We start from the raw sequence: 17,116 nt of genomic DNA on the forward strand, positions 1-17,116 counted from the left end.
TAAATCTATTGTAGACATATAATGCCCTTGCTAAACAAAAGGCAGGATAGTCCTACAGTAACCATCTTGAATGATGGTATCCTAACATAACGATTCAATAATGATAGATCCGGAACTGGTCTGAAGGAATTGACCTTCTTTGGTACAATGAAGAGATAAAATAAAACCCCAGCCCCTGTTCCAGAACTGGAACTGGCATAAATACTCCAGCCAACTCTAGATCTGAAACACATTTCAGAAATGCTGTGCCTTTGCTGTGCTAACTGGGACACGGGAAAGAAAAAAATCTCTTAGCAGGAGGCCTTAACTTGAAGCCAATTCTGTACCTTTCTGAAACAATGTTCTCAAACCAGAGATTGAGAACGGAATTGATCCAAATTTCTTTGAAGAAAACGTAATCTGCCCCATACCAGCTGAGCTGGAATAAGGGCCGCACCTTCATAGGTACTTAGGAGCTGGCTATAGGTTTCTATAAGGCTTGGATATATTCCAAACTGGAAATAGTTTCCAAACTGATACCGCTCCTGAGGATGAAGGATCAGGCTTTTGTTCCTTGTTGTGAGGAAAGGAACGAAAATGATTATTTACCCTGGAAAGAAAGGGAAAGCAAAGTTGACTTAGAAGACATATCAGCATTCCAAGTTTAATCCATAAAGCTTTTCTAGCTAAAATAGCTAGAGACATATACCTGACATCAACTCTAATGATATCAAAAGATGGTATCACCAATAAAATTATTAGCATGTTATAGAATAATAATAATGCTATAAAATTATGATCTGTTACTTGTTGCGCTAAAGCTTCTAACCAAAAAGTTGAAGCTGCAGCAACATCCGCTAAAAATATAGCAGGTCTAAGAAGATTACCTGAACATAAGTAAGCTTTTCTTAGAAAGGATTCAATTTTCCTATCTAAAGGATCCTTAAATGAAGTACTATCTGCCGTAGGAATAGTAGTACATTAGCAGGAGTAGAGACAGCCCCATAACCTTAGGGATTTTTGTCCCAAAAAACTCTAATCTGTCAGATGGCACAGGATATAATTGCTTAAACGTCTAGAAGGAGTAAATAAATTACCCAAATTATTCCATTCCCTGGAAATTACTTCAGAAATAGCATCAGGGAGATAAAACACTTCTGGAATAACTACAGGAGATTTAAAAACCTTATTTAAACGTTTACATTTAGTATCAAGAGGACCAGAATCCTCTATTTCTAATGCAAATAATACTTCTTTAAGTAAAGAACGAATAAATTCCATCTTGAACAAATACAAAGATTTATCAGCATCAACCTCTGAGACAGAAACCTCTGAACCAGAAGAACCATTATCAGTATCAGAATGATGATGTTCATTTAAAAATTCATCTGAAAAAAGAGAAGTTTTTAAAAGACTTTTATGTATACTAGAAGGAGAAATAACAGACATAGCCTTCTTAATGGATTTAAAAAATAAAATCTCTTATGTTATCAGGAACACTCTGAAAATTAGATGTTGACGGAACAGCAACAGGTAATGTAACAGTACTAAAGGAAATTTTATCTGCATTAATAAGTTTGACATGACATGCAATACAAACAACAGCTGGAGAAACAGATACCAAAAGTTTATAGCAGATACACTTAGCTTGGTAGCTCCAGCACTGGGCAGTGATTTTCCTGAAGTATATTCTGACTCAGTTGCAACGTGGAACATCTTGCAATATGTAAAAGAAAAAAACAACATATAAAGCAAAATTGATCAAATTCCTTAAATGACAGTTTCAGGAATGGGAAAAAAATGCCAGTGAACAAGCTTCTAGCAACCAGAAGCAATAAATAATGAGACTTAAATAATGTGGAGACAAAAATGACACCCATATTTTTTAGCGCCAAAAAAGACGCCCACATTATTTGGCGCCTAAATGCTTTTGGCGCCAAAAATGACGCCACATCCAGAACGCCGACATTTTTGACGCAAAAAAACGACAAAAAATGACGCAACTTCCGGCGACACGTATGACGCCGGAAACAGAAAAAAAAATTTGCGCCAAAAAAGTCCGCGCCAAGAATGACGCAATAAAATGAAGCATTTTCTGCCCCCGCGAGCCTAACAGCCCACAGGGAAAAAGTCAAAATTTTTAAAGGTAAGAAAAATGATTGAAACAAATGCATTTATCCCAAATATGAAACTGACTGTCTGAAAAATAAGGAATGTTGAACATTCTGAGTCAAGGCAAATAAATGTTTGAATACATATATTTAGAACTTTATAAACAAAGTGCCCAACCATAGCTTAGAGTGTCACAGAAAATAAGATTTACTTACCCCAGGACACTCATCTACATGTTTGTAGAAAGCCAAACCAGTACTGAAACGAGAATCAGCAGAGGTAATGGTATATATAAGAGTATATCGTCGATCTGAAAAGGGAGGTAAGAGATGAATCTCTACGACCGATAACAGAGAACCTATGAAATAGACCCCGTAGAAGGAGATCATTGCATTCAAATAGGCAATACTCTCCTCACATCCCTTTGACATTCACTGCACGCTGAGAGGAAAACCGGGCTCCAACTTGCTGCGGAGCGCATATCAACGTAGAATCTAGCACAAACTTACTTCACCACCTCCATCGGAGGCAAAGTTTGTAAAACTGAATTGTGGGTGTGGTGAGGGGTGTATTTATAGGCATTTTAAGGTTTGGGAAACTTTGCCCCTCCTGGTAGGAATGTATATCCCATACGTCACTAGCTCATGGACTCTTGCTAATTACATGAAAGAAATATACATTTTACTATTGATTGTGCGTGCGTGTGTGTGCGTGGGCACCAACATACTTACACACACTAATTAAAAATGTACTAAAAACAAAATATTTTAAAAACAAGGCACTCTGGGTTTTTTTTTTTTTAGAGAGCAGTATAAAAGCAGGGAGAGTAACCAGAGTAGAATAATATTCATAGAATAATAAGAAAATGTATAATACAGTTAAAAATAGCAGTATTCTACATATACATTTTCCATAGGTTTACAACTGGAAGGAACTCAACAATGTGTTTAAATTTAAGCCGTCTTTAAAACTTATGTAAAAATGCATTTCATTTTCAAATAATGTCACTGTATACATGGAGGACTGGGTTATCTATCTCCAGTTTATCACCTTTACGTCAAACTGTACAGATCCTGTGGTGTTTATTTTGAGTTGTCATCTTCAAATAAAAAAGTACTTTTGAACAGGATAATCAAGGTAAAACAACACTGACCCAATGGTGGGATTAAAGTTACAGCAAGAGGTTATGTATACAGAGGACAACTAGGTTCAAGCCTATAAAAGTATATTGTATTTGCTTTTATGTTGACTACCCCATGTGTAAAAAAGTCTAAAAGTACAACAGAAGATTTTAAACGGCGGCATAAAACCTAAATACCACAAATCTTAATATGGTTTCTTGTAAATGGTTATAAACTAATATGTAACAGATTACAGAATAAATGATAACCCCCTACACTATATGGTTAATTTTATAGAATGTTAGTTTTCTTTAACATTATTTTTGATGTGTTTCACATTAAATGTTTATTTCAGTGTATTAAAAAACCCACATTTGTAATTAAAATAATTATTTTCATGTGTTATTTCTTATTTCCATACATTTTGTGATTTGTAGCGATCAGACTTTAAATTCAATGGTATCAATAGCACTAGGCTTTTGTCAACCTTAATTTCTAGAATCAAATTGATCATTCATTATATTCATTGGGATGAAAATATCCGCACACAAGTTCCTTAACACAAGGGCTCACAAATTAGTAAAGTTAATTCCCTATTAAAGTATTGCACAAATTGCATTATGTTTACATTTTAGCCAGTGGATACTGATGATTAATAGTTGTCTGATTCTCAAAGACAGTAAAAATAGGTAACTGAGTGGATGTTTGGCTGTAAAGAAGAACAGCAGAGTGCATCTTGTTGGCTAAGCAGTCTCCGCTGGTGAACCTTCAACTTGAGTTGGTGTTTTTAGTGGTTCATTTTCTGGTTTCATGTTATTTGGTTCCTTTTTGGCAGAGCGACGTTCCAAAAAAATCAGTAGAAACTCAAACAGAAATGCAAAACTTGCTAGAAAGCCAAAGGCCTAAAAGTAAAACAAAAAGATTTATTTAAAACAGCAAATATAATTTACATATCAAGTATACTCAATTTACAATATAACAAATGTAAACTACGGTCTATTTCTAGAGCTAGATATGGAACATCACAAGAACTTAGCTCTCATAGAAAATAATGACAGAGATGCAAAAAAGAAAGACAAAAAGTGATCAGCCCATTTAGGGCCCGATTACAAGTAAAGCGTTATTTAACACTCCCATTTGAGCGTTAACTGCGCTAGAAGTAAGCTTTTTGCGCACATCAGGTAGCACTCATATTACAAGTTGAAAGTAAACTGTTTTTCCGCTTATGCTCTAACTCGATGTGCATAAAAAGCCAAATTTAGAATATTGCGAGTGCAATAGAGTATTCCCCATAGAAGTCAATAGAGAAAAAAAAGTGGGAAAAAACATAATTTATGCTTACCTGATAAAGGTATTTCTCTTGTAGTGTATCCAGTCCACGGATCATCCATTACTTGTGGGATATTCTCCTTCCCAACAGGAAGTTGCAAGAGGATCACCCACAGCAGAGCTGCTATATAGCTCCTCCCCTCACTGCCATATCCAGTCATTCGACCGAAACAAGACGAGAAAGGAGTAACCATAGGGTGCAGTGGTGACTGTAGTTTAATTAAAATTTAGACCTGCCTTAAAAGGACAGGGCGGGCCGTGGACTGGATACACTACAAGAGAAATAAATTTATCAGGTAAGCATAAATTATGTTTTCTCTTGTTAAGTGTATCCAGTCCACGGATCATCCATTACTTGTGGGATACCAATACCAAAGCTAAAGTACACGGATGATGGGAGGGACAAGGCAGGAACTTAAACGGAAGGAACCACTGCCTGTAGAACCTTTCTCCCAAAAACAGCCTCCGAAGAAGCAAAAGTGTCAAACTTGTAAAATTTTGAAAAGGTGTGAAGCGAAGACCAAGTGGCAGCCTTGCAAATCTGTTCAACAGAGGCCTCATTTTTAAAGGCCCAGGTGGAAGCCACAGCTCTAGTAGAATGAGCTGTAATCCTTTCAGGGGGCTGCTGTCCAGCAGTCTCATAGGATAAGCGTATTATGCTCCGAAGCCAAAAGGAGAGAGAGGTTGCCAAAGTTTTTTGACCTCTCCTCTGTCCAGAGTAAACGACAAACAGGGCAGATGTTTGACGAAAATCTTTAGTAGCCTGTAAGTAAAACTTCAAGGCACGGACTAAGTCCAGATTATGCAAAAGACGTTCCTTCTTTGAAGAAGGATTAGGACACAATGATGGAACAACAATCTCTTGATTGATATTCCTGTTAGAAACCACCTTAGGTAAAAACCCAGGTTTGGTACGCAGAACTACCTTTGTCTGAATGAAAAATCAGATAAGGAGAATCACAATGTAAGGCAGATAACTCAGAGACTCTTCGAGCCGAGGAAATAGCAATCAAAAACAGAACTTTCCAAGATAAAAGTTTAATATCAGTGGAATGAAGGGGTTCAAACGGAACTCCCTGAAGAACTTTAAGAACCAAGTTTAAGCTCCACGGGGGAGCAACAGTTTTAAACACAGGCTTAATCCTAACCAAAGCCTGACAAAATGCCTGGACGTCTGGAACTTCTGACTTCTGAATAGACAGAGCAGAGATCTGTCCTTTTAAAGAACTAGCTGATAAGCCTTTGTCCAAACCCTCTTGGAGAAAGGACAATATCCTAGGAATCCTAACCTTACTCCATGAGTAACTCTTGGATTCACACCAATAAAGATATTTACGCCATATCTTATGGTAGATTTTCCTGGTGACAGGCTTCTGAGCCTGTATTAAGGTATCAATGAATCTCTGATGAAGCGCATGTGCCCATGCGCGAAACGCGTAAGATAGGAGCTCACCTGACATGTTGAAGCCTGCTCCATAATAAACTCTTACTATTTGACTCCAGGACTCAGCTTCCTTTTTCCTCATTAAGGTATCAATGACTGACTCGGAGAAGCCACGCCTTGATAGAATCAAGCGTTCAATCTCCATGCAGTCAGTCTCAGAGAAATTAGATTTGGATGATTGAAAGGACCTTGTATTAGAAGGTCCTGCCTCAGAGGCAGAGTCCATGGTGGAAGAGATGACATGTCCACTAGGTCTGCATACCAGGTCCTGCATGGCCACGCAGGCGCTATCAGAATCACCGATGCCCTCTCCTGTTTGATTTTGGCAATCAGTCGAGGGAGCAGAGGAAACGGTGGAAACACATAGGCCAGGTTGAAGAACCAAGGAGCTGCTAGAGCATCTATCAGCGTTGCTCCCGGGTCCCTGGACCTGGATCCGTAACAAGGAAGCTTGGCGTTCTGGCGAGACGCCATGAGATCCAGTTCTGGTTTGCCCCAACGATGGACCAGTTGAGCAAACACCTCCGGATGGAGTTCCCACTCCCCTTGATGAAAAGTCTGACGACTTAGAAAATCCGCCTCCCAGTTCTCTACGCCTGGGATGTGGATCGCTGACAGGTGGCAAGAGTGAGACTCTGCCCAGCGAATTATCTTTGAGACTTCTAACATCGCTAGGGAACTCCTGGTTCCCCCTTGATGGTTGATGTAAGCCACAGTCGTGATGTTGTCCGACTGAAATCTGATGAACCTCAGTGTTGCTAACTGAGGCCAAGTTAGGAGAGCATTGAATATTGCTCTTAACTCCAGAATATTTATTGGGAGGAGTTTCTCCTCCTGAGTCCACGATCCCTGAGCCTTCAGGGAGTTCCAGACTGCGTCCCAACCTAGAATGCTGGCATCTGTTGTTACAATCGTCCAATCTGGTCATACCCTTGGACAGATGGACCCGAGAAAGCCACCAGAGAAGAGAATCTCTGGTCTCTTGATCCAGATTTAGTAGAGGGGACAAATCTGAGTAATCCCCATTCCACTGACTTAGCATGCATAATTGCAGCGGTCTGAGATGCAGGCGCGCAAATGGCACTATGTCCATTGCCGCTACCATTAAGCCGATTACTTCCATGCAACGAGCCACTGACGGGTGTGGAATGGAATGAAGGACACGGCAAGCATTTAGAAGTTTTGATAACCTGGACTCCGTCAGGTAAATTTTCATCTCTACAGAATCTATAAGAGTCCCTAGGAAGGAGACTCTTGTGAGTGGTGATAGAGAACTCTTTTCCACGTTCACTTTCCACCCATGCGACCTCAGAAATGCCAGAACTCTCCCTGTATGAGACTTGGCAATTTGAAAGCTTGACGTCTGTATCAGGATATCGTCTAGATACGGAGCCACAGCTATGCCTCGCGGTCTTAGAACCGCCAGAAGTGAGCCCAGAACCTTTGTAAAAATTCTCGGGGCAGTGGCCAACCCGAAGGGAAGAGCTACAAATTGGTAATGCCTGTCTAGAAAGACAAACCTTAGGAACCGATGATGATCCTTGTGAATCGGTATGTGAAGGTAGGCATCCTTTAAGTCCACTGTGGTCATGTACTGACCCTCTTGGATCATGGGTAGGATGGTCCGAATAGTTTCCATTTTGAATGATGGAACTCTGAGGAATTTGTTTAAGATCTTTAGATCCAAGATTGGTCTGAAGGTTCCCTCTTTCTTGGGAACCACAAAAAGATTTGAATAAAATCCCTGTCCTTGTTCCGTCCGCGGAACTGGATGGATCACTCCCATTACTAGGAGGTCTTGCACACAGCTTAGGAATGCCTCTTTCTTTATCTGGTTTGCTGATAACCTTGAAAGATGAAATCTCCCTTGTGGAGGATAAGCTTTGAAGTCCAGAAGATATCCCTGAGATATGATCTCCAATGCCCAGGGATCCTGAACATCTCTTGCCCACGCCTGGGCGAAGAGAGAAAGTCTGCCCCCCACTAGATCCGTTTCCGGATAGGGGGCCGTTCCTTCATGCTGTCTTGGGGGCAGCAGCAGGCTTTCTGGCCTGCTTGCCCTTGTTCCAGGACTGGTTAGGTTTCCAGGCCTGTCTGGAATGAGCAACAGTTCCCTCTTGTTTTGAAGCGGAGGAAGTTGATGCTGCTCCTGCCTTGAAATTTCGAAAGGCACGAAAATTAGACTGTTTGGCCTTTGATTTGGCCCTGTCCTGAGGAAGGATATGACCCTTGCCTCCAGTAATGTCAGCAATAATTTCCTTCAAGCCAGGCCCGAATAAGGTCTGCCCCTTGAAAGGAATGTTGAGTAATTTAGACTTTGAGTAAGTCATGTCAGCTGACCAGGATTTAAGCCATAGTGCCCTACGCGCCTGGATGGCGAATCCGCAATTCTTAGCCGTTAGTTTAGTCAAATGAACAATGGCATCAGAAACAAATGAGTTAGCTAGCTTAAGCGTTCTAAGCTTGTCAATAATTTCATTCAATGGAGCTGTCTGGATGGCCTCTTCCAGGGCCTCAAACCAGAATGCCGCCGCAGCAGTGACAGGCGCAATGCATGCAAGGGGCTGTAAAATAAAACCTTGTTGAATAAAAAATTTCTTAAGGTAACCCTCCAATTTTTTATCCATTGGATCTGAAAAAGCACAACTGTCCTCAACCGGGATAGTGGTACGCTTTGCTAAAGTAGAAACTGCTCCCTCCACCTTAGGGACCGTCTGCCATAAGTCCCGTGTAGTGGCGTCTATTGGAAACATTTTTCTAAATATAGGAGGTGGGGAAAAGGGCACACCGGGTCTATCCCACTCCTTGCTAATAATTTCTGTAAGCCTTTTAGGTATAGGAAAACGTCAGTACACACCGGCACTGCATAGTATCTATCCAGCCTACACAATTTCTCTGGAATTGCAACTGTGTTACAGTCATTCAGAGCAGCTAATACCTCCCCAAGAAATACACGGAGGTTCTCAAGCTTAAATTTAAAATTAGAAATCTCTGAATCAGGTTTCCCCGAGTCAGAGATGTCACCCACAGACTGAAGCTCTCCGTCCTCATGTTCTGCATACTGTAACGCAGTATCAGACATGGCTCTAACAGCATTTGCGCGCTCTGTATTTCTCCTAACCCCAGAGCTATCGCGCTTGCCTCTTAATTCAGGCAATCTAGCTAATACCTCTGACAGGGTATTATTCATGATTGCAGCCATGTCCTGCAAGGTAATCGCTATGGGCGTCCCTGATGTAATTGGTGCCATATTAGCGTGCGTCCCCTGAGCGGGAGGCGAAGGGTCTGACACGTGGGGAGAGTTAGTCGGCATAACTTCCCCCTCGACAGAACCCTCTGGTGATAATTCTTTTATAGATAAAGACTGATCTTTACTGTTTAAGGTGAAATCAATACATTTAGTACACATTCTCCTATGGGGCTCCACCATGGCTTTCAAACATAATGAACAAGTAGGTTCCTCTGTGTCAGACATGTTTAAACAGACTAGCAATGAGACTAGCAGGCTTGGAAAACACTTTAAAACAAGTTTACAAGCAATATAAAAAACGTTACTGCGCCTTTAAGAAACACAAATTTTCCCAAATTTTGAAATAACAGTGAAAAAATGCAGTTACACTAACGAAATTTTTACAGTGTATGTAATAAGTTAGCAGAGCATTGCACCCACTTGCAAATGGATGATTAACCCCTTAATACCAAAAACGGAATAACAAATGACAAAAACGTTTTTTAAACAGTCACAACTGCCACAGCTCTACTGTGGCTTTTTACCTCCCTTAATACGACTTTTGAAGCCTTTTGAGCCCTTCAGAGAAGTCCTGGATCATGCAGGAAGAAGCTGGATGTCTGTGTCTGTAATTTTTGCTGTGCAAAAAATGCTAAAATAGGCCCCTCCCACTCATATTACAACAGTGGGAAGCCTCAGGGAACTGTTTCTAGGCAAAATTCAAGCCAGCCATGTGGAAAAAACTAGGCCCCAATAAGTTTTATCACCAAACATATGTAAAAAACTATTAAACATGCCAGCAAACGTTTTAAAATACACTTTTATAAGAGTATGTATCTCTATTAAGAAGCCTGATACCAGTCGCTATCACTGCATTTAAGGCTTTACTCACATTACTTCGGTATCAGCAGCATTTTCTAGCAAATTCCATCCCTAGAAAAATATTTTAACTGCACATACCTTATTACAGGAAAACCTGCACGCTATTCCCCCTCTGAAGTTACCTCACTCCTCAGAATATGTGAGAACAGCAAAGGCTCTTAGTTACTTCTGCTAAGATCATAGAAAACGCAGGCAGATTCTTCTTCTAAATACTGCCTGAGATAAACAGTACACTCCGGTACCATTTAAAAATAACAAACTTTTGATTGAAGAAATAAACTAAGTATAAAACACCACAGTCCTCTTACGACCTCCATCTTAGTTGAGAGTTGCAAGAGAATGACTGAATATGGCAGTGAGGGGAGGAGCTATATAGCAGCTCTGCTGTGGGTGATCCTCTTGCAACTTCCTGTTGGGAAGGAGAATATCCCACAAGTAATGGATGATCTGTGGACTGGATACACTTAACAAGAGAAACACCCTACTTGCGCGCAAACCTGATCACATATTCTCAAGTGCGCTAACTGGACATTAAAATAGAAATATTTCACATTCCAATGTTCTTCACATGGAAGAATATGCTCTATTTATTCATATAAAGATAGATAAATATAGATATATATGATTTTTTTGCACAAATATATATTTAAACCTACACACACGATTATATATAGGTATAGATATATACAGATATATATATAGGTATATATAGGAATATCTATTTAAAAAATACATGGACAATATGCTGCTATGTGCAGAACATTGTAATGGGAAATATTTACAATAAATTCACAGTATAACACTTTATTAAGGGACATTAAACACTTTGAGGCGGTAATATAAAATGATAAATTGTATATACAATGCCTTGCAAAAGTATTCACTCCCCTTGACCTTTTACCTATTTTCTTACATTACAGCCTTAAAGGGACAGTATACACTCATTTTCATATAACTGCATGTAATATACACTGCTATAAAGAATAAGATGCACAGATACTGATATAAAATTCCAGTATAATACAATTTAAAAACTTAATTAGAAGTTCCCAGTTTAGCTCTGTTGAAAAGGTAGCTGGAAAGCCCACTGCAAGTGGGAAATAAGACACTCCCTCCCTCCCCCTTCTTTTGCATATGAAAAGACCCTTTACACAAATAGGAGCAAGCTGGAGTAGGTAGCTGACGGTATTCTCATAAAACTTTGGGGCTTGGTTAGGAGTCTGAAAATCAGAGCAATGTTATTTAAAAATAAGCAAAACTATAAATTTTTAAGAAAAAACAACTTTATGGGCTATATAAATAGATCATCTACAAAACATTTATGCAAAGAAAAAATGAGTGTATAATGTCCCTTTAAGTTCAATGTTTTATTAATCTGAATTTTATTACAAGACCAGAGAGACTCATATTTTGCTTTCTTTCTTTTACTACTATAATGCAGTTTTTAAAGTATAGAGAAAAAAAATACAAATAACTGACAATGACAGTTTGAAAAACAGTTTGAATGGCCTAATCAAAGCCCAAACCTTGGTTTTGCAAGGAGGAATGGGAAAAATCCCAGTGGTAAGATGTGGCAAGCTCATAGAGACTTATCCAAAGCGACTTGGAGGTGTGATTGCCGCAAAAGGTGGCTCTACAAAGTATTGACTTTAGGGGGTGAATAGTTATGCACATTGACTTTTTCTGTTATTTTGTCCTATTTGGTATTTGCTTCACAGTAAAAAAAAAAAAAAAAAAATATCTTCAAAGTTGTGGGCATGTTCTGTAAATTAAATGATGCAAATCCTCAAACAATCCATATTAATTTTAGGTTGTGAGACAACAAAACACGAAAAATGCCAAGGGGGGTGAATACTTTTGCAAGGCATTGTATATAACAAAAACTCTGCAATATACTTTCATTATTTATTTTGTCCCATTTTCCTTTAATTCCATTCTGAAATTGAGAGCTTTTCAGTCCCTGTTAGAAATGGAAGTGCAGAACACTGTTATATTCCTCACAGCCATTAGTGATCTATTTATAACTGTCCCTAATTGGCCACAGCAGAGAAGGTGACCTAAGTTACAATATGGCAGCTACCATTGTTTTAAGGACACTTTGGGGCCAATTTAGCTTGCCAGAAACAAAAGTTAAGAATCAGCGGTCATAAGCCCGCTGCTCCTTAACTCGTCCGCCACTTCTGAAGTGGTAGACAGCAATCATCCAGATCAGATACGATTGGGATGATTGACACTCCCTGCTAGCAACTGATTGGCTGCGAATGTGCACGGGGCAGCATTGCACAAGCATAGGTTGTCGGGTGGACATGATCTGCTACAGCAGATCATGTCCGCCCGACAGTTGATAAATTGGCCCCAAAAACTTTACACTTATTTTGATAGTATTTAAGCAGCTAATTAAATTTAAAAAATACATCTACATGTTATTCTCTGACTAATCTTTTCTTTGAATGCCTCATTCTATCTAGCAGTTATTTAGTGTTTAATATCCCTTGAATGAATATTGCATAAATATGCTTTTACATGTTTTCATCTTCTTAAAGTGATGGTAAACTCTCCCCTTTTTAAAAACAAATCCGGAATGTTAGTGATATTTTAGATGGAGTTTAATTCAAACCATTATCTCATAGAAAAATTTACTTTTGACATGGGCTTCAGAGCGCGGGGTATTTGAATGTCATATCTACATTAAAAAGTAAGTTATAGCGCAACTTCATTACAACTGATGAATTAAATTCCATCTAAAATATCACTAACATTCCGAATCTGTTTTTAAAAAAGGGGAGAGTTTACCATCACTTTAACTGCAAAGGGCTCCAATGCACTATATATATATATATGTGTGTGTGTCTTTCTTCCAAAGATATGGTGAGTCCACGGGTTCATCTTAATTACTGTTGGGAATATCACTCCTTGCCAGCAGGAGGCGGCAAAGAGCACCACAGTAAAACTGTTATAGGGACACTGAACCCAATTTTTTTCTTTCATGATTCAGATAGAGGATGAAATTTTGAGCAACTTTCTAATTTACTCCTATTATCAAACTTTCTTATATTCTCTTGGTATCTTTATTTGAAATGCAAGAATGTAAGTTTAGATGCCGGCCCATTTTTGGTGAACAACCTGGGATATTCTTGCTGATTGGTGGATAAATTCATCCACCAATAAAAAAGTGCTGTTCAGAGTTCTGAACCAAGAAAAAAGCTTAGATGCCTTCTTTTTCAAATAAAGATAGCAAGAGAATGAAGAAAAATTGATAATAGGAGTAAATTAGAAAGTTGCTTAAAATTGCATGCTCTATCTGAATCACAAAAGAAAAAATTTGGGTTCAGTGTCCCTTTAACCCCTTAATGACAGAGAACGTACCAGGTACGTCATAGGAAAAAACTCCCTTAATGACAATTGACGTACCTGGTACGTCCTCTGTTGTCTGAAGTGCTAGAAGCGATCACGATTGCTTCCAGCTGCTTCCAAGGGATTGTAGTGATGCCTCAATATTGAGGCATCACTGCAATCCCCTATTTTACATACCGATGCAGAAAGGGCCACTCTGTGGCCCTCTCTGCATCGGCCACTGATACTAACAATTTCGTAGGTTGGTGGGAGCAGCTTTTATCTATATGATCCTTATTTTTTTTCCAAAGCGATCTGACTTTGTCGGTGGTTATGATCGGAGATGCGTTTGCGGCCGGGAGGGCGGGGGGGGTGTGTGCAAATTATGCCCGAAAATGAAAGTAAAAAAAAAAGACAGATGTGGAAGCAGGGGGATCTTAGTTCTTTAGTAAGGGATCTGGGAGGGGGAGGGATGTAGATCATTTAGGGGGGCCAGCTACACAACAGAAAACAAGTATTTCATATAAAAAAGTAAAAAAAAAAAAAACAATTTTGGGGGGCAAATTGGGTACTGGCAGACAGCTGCCAGTACCCAAGATGGCGGCAAATAGGTAGAGGGGGAGGTTTAGAGAGATGTAATGGGGGGGATCAGGGAGGTTGTGGGGTAAGGGGGGATCCATCACTGCAGACTGTATGAAAAAATTAAAAAAAAAAAAATTATTTTTATTTCAGTACTGGCAGACTTTCTGCCAGTACTTAAGATGGCGGTGACAATTGTGAGGTGGGGGAGGGAAGAGAGCTGTTTGATGGGGGTCAGGGGGGGATCAGGGGGTGGGATGTGTCAGGTGGGAGGCTGATCTCTACGCTAAAGCTAAAAATTAACCCTACAAGCTACCTAATTAACCCCTTAACTGCTGGGCATATTACAATTGTGGTGCGCAGCAGTATTTAACGGCCTTATTATTACCAAAAAGCAACGCCAAAGCCATATATGTCTGCTATTTCTGAACAAAGGGGATCCCAGAGAAGCATTTACAACCATTTGTGCCATAATTGCACAAGCTGTTTGTAAATAATTTCAGTGAGAAACCTAAAATTGTGAAAAATTTAATTTTTTTTTTATTTGATCGTATTTGGCGGTGAAATGGTGGCATGAAATATACCAAAATGGGCCTAGATCAATACTTTGGGATGTCTTCTAAATATAAATATATACATGTCAAGGGATATTCAGGGATTCCTGAAAGATATCAGTGTTCCAATGTAACTAGCGCTAATTTTGAAAAAAAGTGGTTTGGAAATAGCAAAGTGCTACTTGTATTTATTTCTCTATAACTTGCAAAAAAAGCAAAGAACATGTAAACATTGGGTATTTCTAAACTCAGGACAAAATTTAGAAACTATTTAGCATGGGTGTTTTTTGGTGGTTGTAGATGTGTAACAGATTTTGGGGGTCAAAGTTAGAAAAAGTGTTTTTTTTTTTTCAATTTTTTCCTCATGTTTTACATTTTTTTTAGTAAATTATAAGATATGATGAAAATAATGGTATCTTTAGAAAGTCCATTTAATGGCGAGAAAAACGGTATATAATATGTGTGGGTAAAGTAAATGAGTAAGAGGAAAATTACAGCTAAACACAAACACTGCAGAAATGTAAAAATAGCCATTGTCATTAAGGGTAAGAAAATTGAAAAATGGTCCGGTCATTAAGGGGTTAAGTATCACTTCCCTACCCATAAAACCTGTCATTCTCTTTGCCTTTCGTGCATGGAGGAGGTGAAGTTAGTGTGTAGTTTAAATAAGTTTTTTATGAGAAGATTAATTACTTCAAGCAAGTTTCAGGGTATAGCTATACTCCATGTTAGTCTTTGCGGTCGAGCTGTGGTAGCTTTAAAGCAGTGGGGAACTTGCAAAGAGGTGCTTGCTGCTTTTTTCCCATATTGCTGTCCTATTTTCAGATACCAAAGTTGGTTACTTTGTTATCTGCATTTCTGCCAGGTCTCTGTGAAGAAGAAGTGTCCTCTCATACCAGGGACTGTCTTACAGGTGGGAGATAAGGGCACTTAAATTGTTTACCTTCTAGTGTATTGGGACGTTATTAGTTCACCCTGGTGTAAGGGTTCCGCTATGGCATGTCTGCAGACACAGTGTTTTTTATTGAGACTAGTATGGTTTATGTTACCGTAAAAAGAGGGCTCGTTTTTTGGGCTTTTTATATGTGGGCTCTGTGTATTGGGTACTTTGGTGCAATCACTAGTAGTTAAATCCTAGCCTGTCAAAGAGGGATGCAATATATTGCATGGTGAAAATGTAAACAATAGTTATATTATTATTATTGTCATCAGTTATTTGTAGAGCGCCAACAAATAACAGCGCTAACATTATCTGACTTTTCTGTTGAAATGATGCATAAGACTTTCTTGCAGTGCTGAAAACTTACGTGTATTTAAACTTTCATGATTCAGATAAGGCAGGTCATTTTTAAACAACTTTTCAATTTACTCTTATCAAATTTGCTTTGTTCTTTTAGTATTCTTTGTTGATAGCTAAACCCAGGTAGGCTCATGTGCTAATTTCTAAGCCCTTGAAGGCTGTCTCTTATCTAAATACAGTTTTTCACAGCTAGACCGCATTAGTTCATGTGTAACAAATAGATAAATATTATGCTCACTCTTGTGGAGTTATTTATGAGTCAGCACTGATTGGCTAAAATGCAAGTCTATCAAAAGACCTGAAATAAGGGGGCAGTATGCAGAGGTTTAGATACAAGGTAATGAGAGGGAAAAAGTGTATTAATATACCCGCAGTGGCTATGCAAAACTGGGGAATGGGTAATAAAGGGATTATCTATCTTTTTAAACAATAATAATTCTGGAGTAGACTGTCCCTTTAAAGGAATATTTAAATCACAAATTGAAAGTCAGTGTTTTTACCCTAAAAGAGTTGCTGTTGCATATGGAAAACTCTGAAGCCAAAGTGCCTTCCAGTGGTGGTTTCAGGGGGTATCAAAAGGTGCAAAGCATCCCCAATCTTCTACTAAGCTCCCTCATTTGGCTGAGGAGGAGGGTAAAAAAGTAAAAATGACTACTCCCTGACCCAATCCTTTTAGGCTGGCCGCATCCCACAACTGCCTGACCACAACCCAAGACTACCTGGTTTTGCCCTCAGAATACCTGTGACTCTACATCCCCTTGCCCATTAAATATCCATAACTACCACTAACTCTGTCCCTACTATGAATAAACCCAGTAGTGCCCCCCACAAGGTTTCTGGTACCACCACTGATGCCTGCATGAGCTTACAGTGCTATACAAAAGGGTGCTACCATGAAATACAGTGCAATCTAAAAAGATCATTAAAGGGAAAGTCAAAATGAAACTTTAACTGACTGGATAGAGTATAAAAAATAACTTTCCAATTTCTTTTTTTAAATCAATGTTGCTTAGTTCTCTTGGTATCCTTTGTTAAAGAGTAATCCTAGGTTAGCTCAGGAGCGTTCATGTGTCTATAGCCATTTGGCAGCAGTACTTTCAACATTGTTTATTGCAGTGCTATACAGTGTTGCAAATTCTGCTGCCATAGACTACTATAAATATGTGCACTCGCCTTAGCTCCTATCATCCTACCTAAGTTTATGCTTCAACAAAGGATAACAAGAAAAGAAAGTAAATTTAATAATAAAAGTAT

General features: G+C 39.0%; 1 protein-coding gene across 1 annotated transcript in view; it reads right to left on the bottom strand.

Moving 5' to 3' along the window:
- Positions 1-2,927: 2,927 nt before the first annotated feature.
- CMTM6 (CKLF like MARVEL transmembrane domain containing 6) overlaps positions 2,928-17,116 on the bottom strand; it is a 156,180-nt gene continuing 141,991 nt past the window's right edge. Inside the window, exon 4 of the mRNA XM_053714257.1 lies at positions 2,928-4,114. Within this exon, the coding sequence (XP_053570232.1) occupies positions 3,956-4,114 (159 nt within the window). The 3' untranslated portion in view covers positions 2,928-3,955. The remainder of the gene's footprint in view (positions 4,115-17,116) is intronic.

The sequence above is a fragment of the Bombina bombina genome, chromosome 5 (genome assembly GCF_027579735.1).
Source record: "Bombina bombina isolate aBomBom1 chromosome 5, aBomBom1.pri, whole genome shotgun sequence".
NCBI classification, from domain to species: Eukaryota; Metazoa; Chordata; class Amphibia; order Anura; family Bombinatoridae; genus Bombina; species Bombina bombina.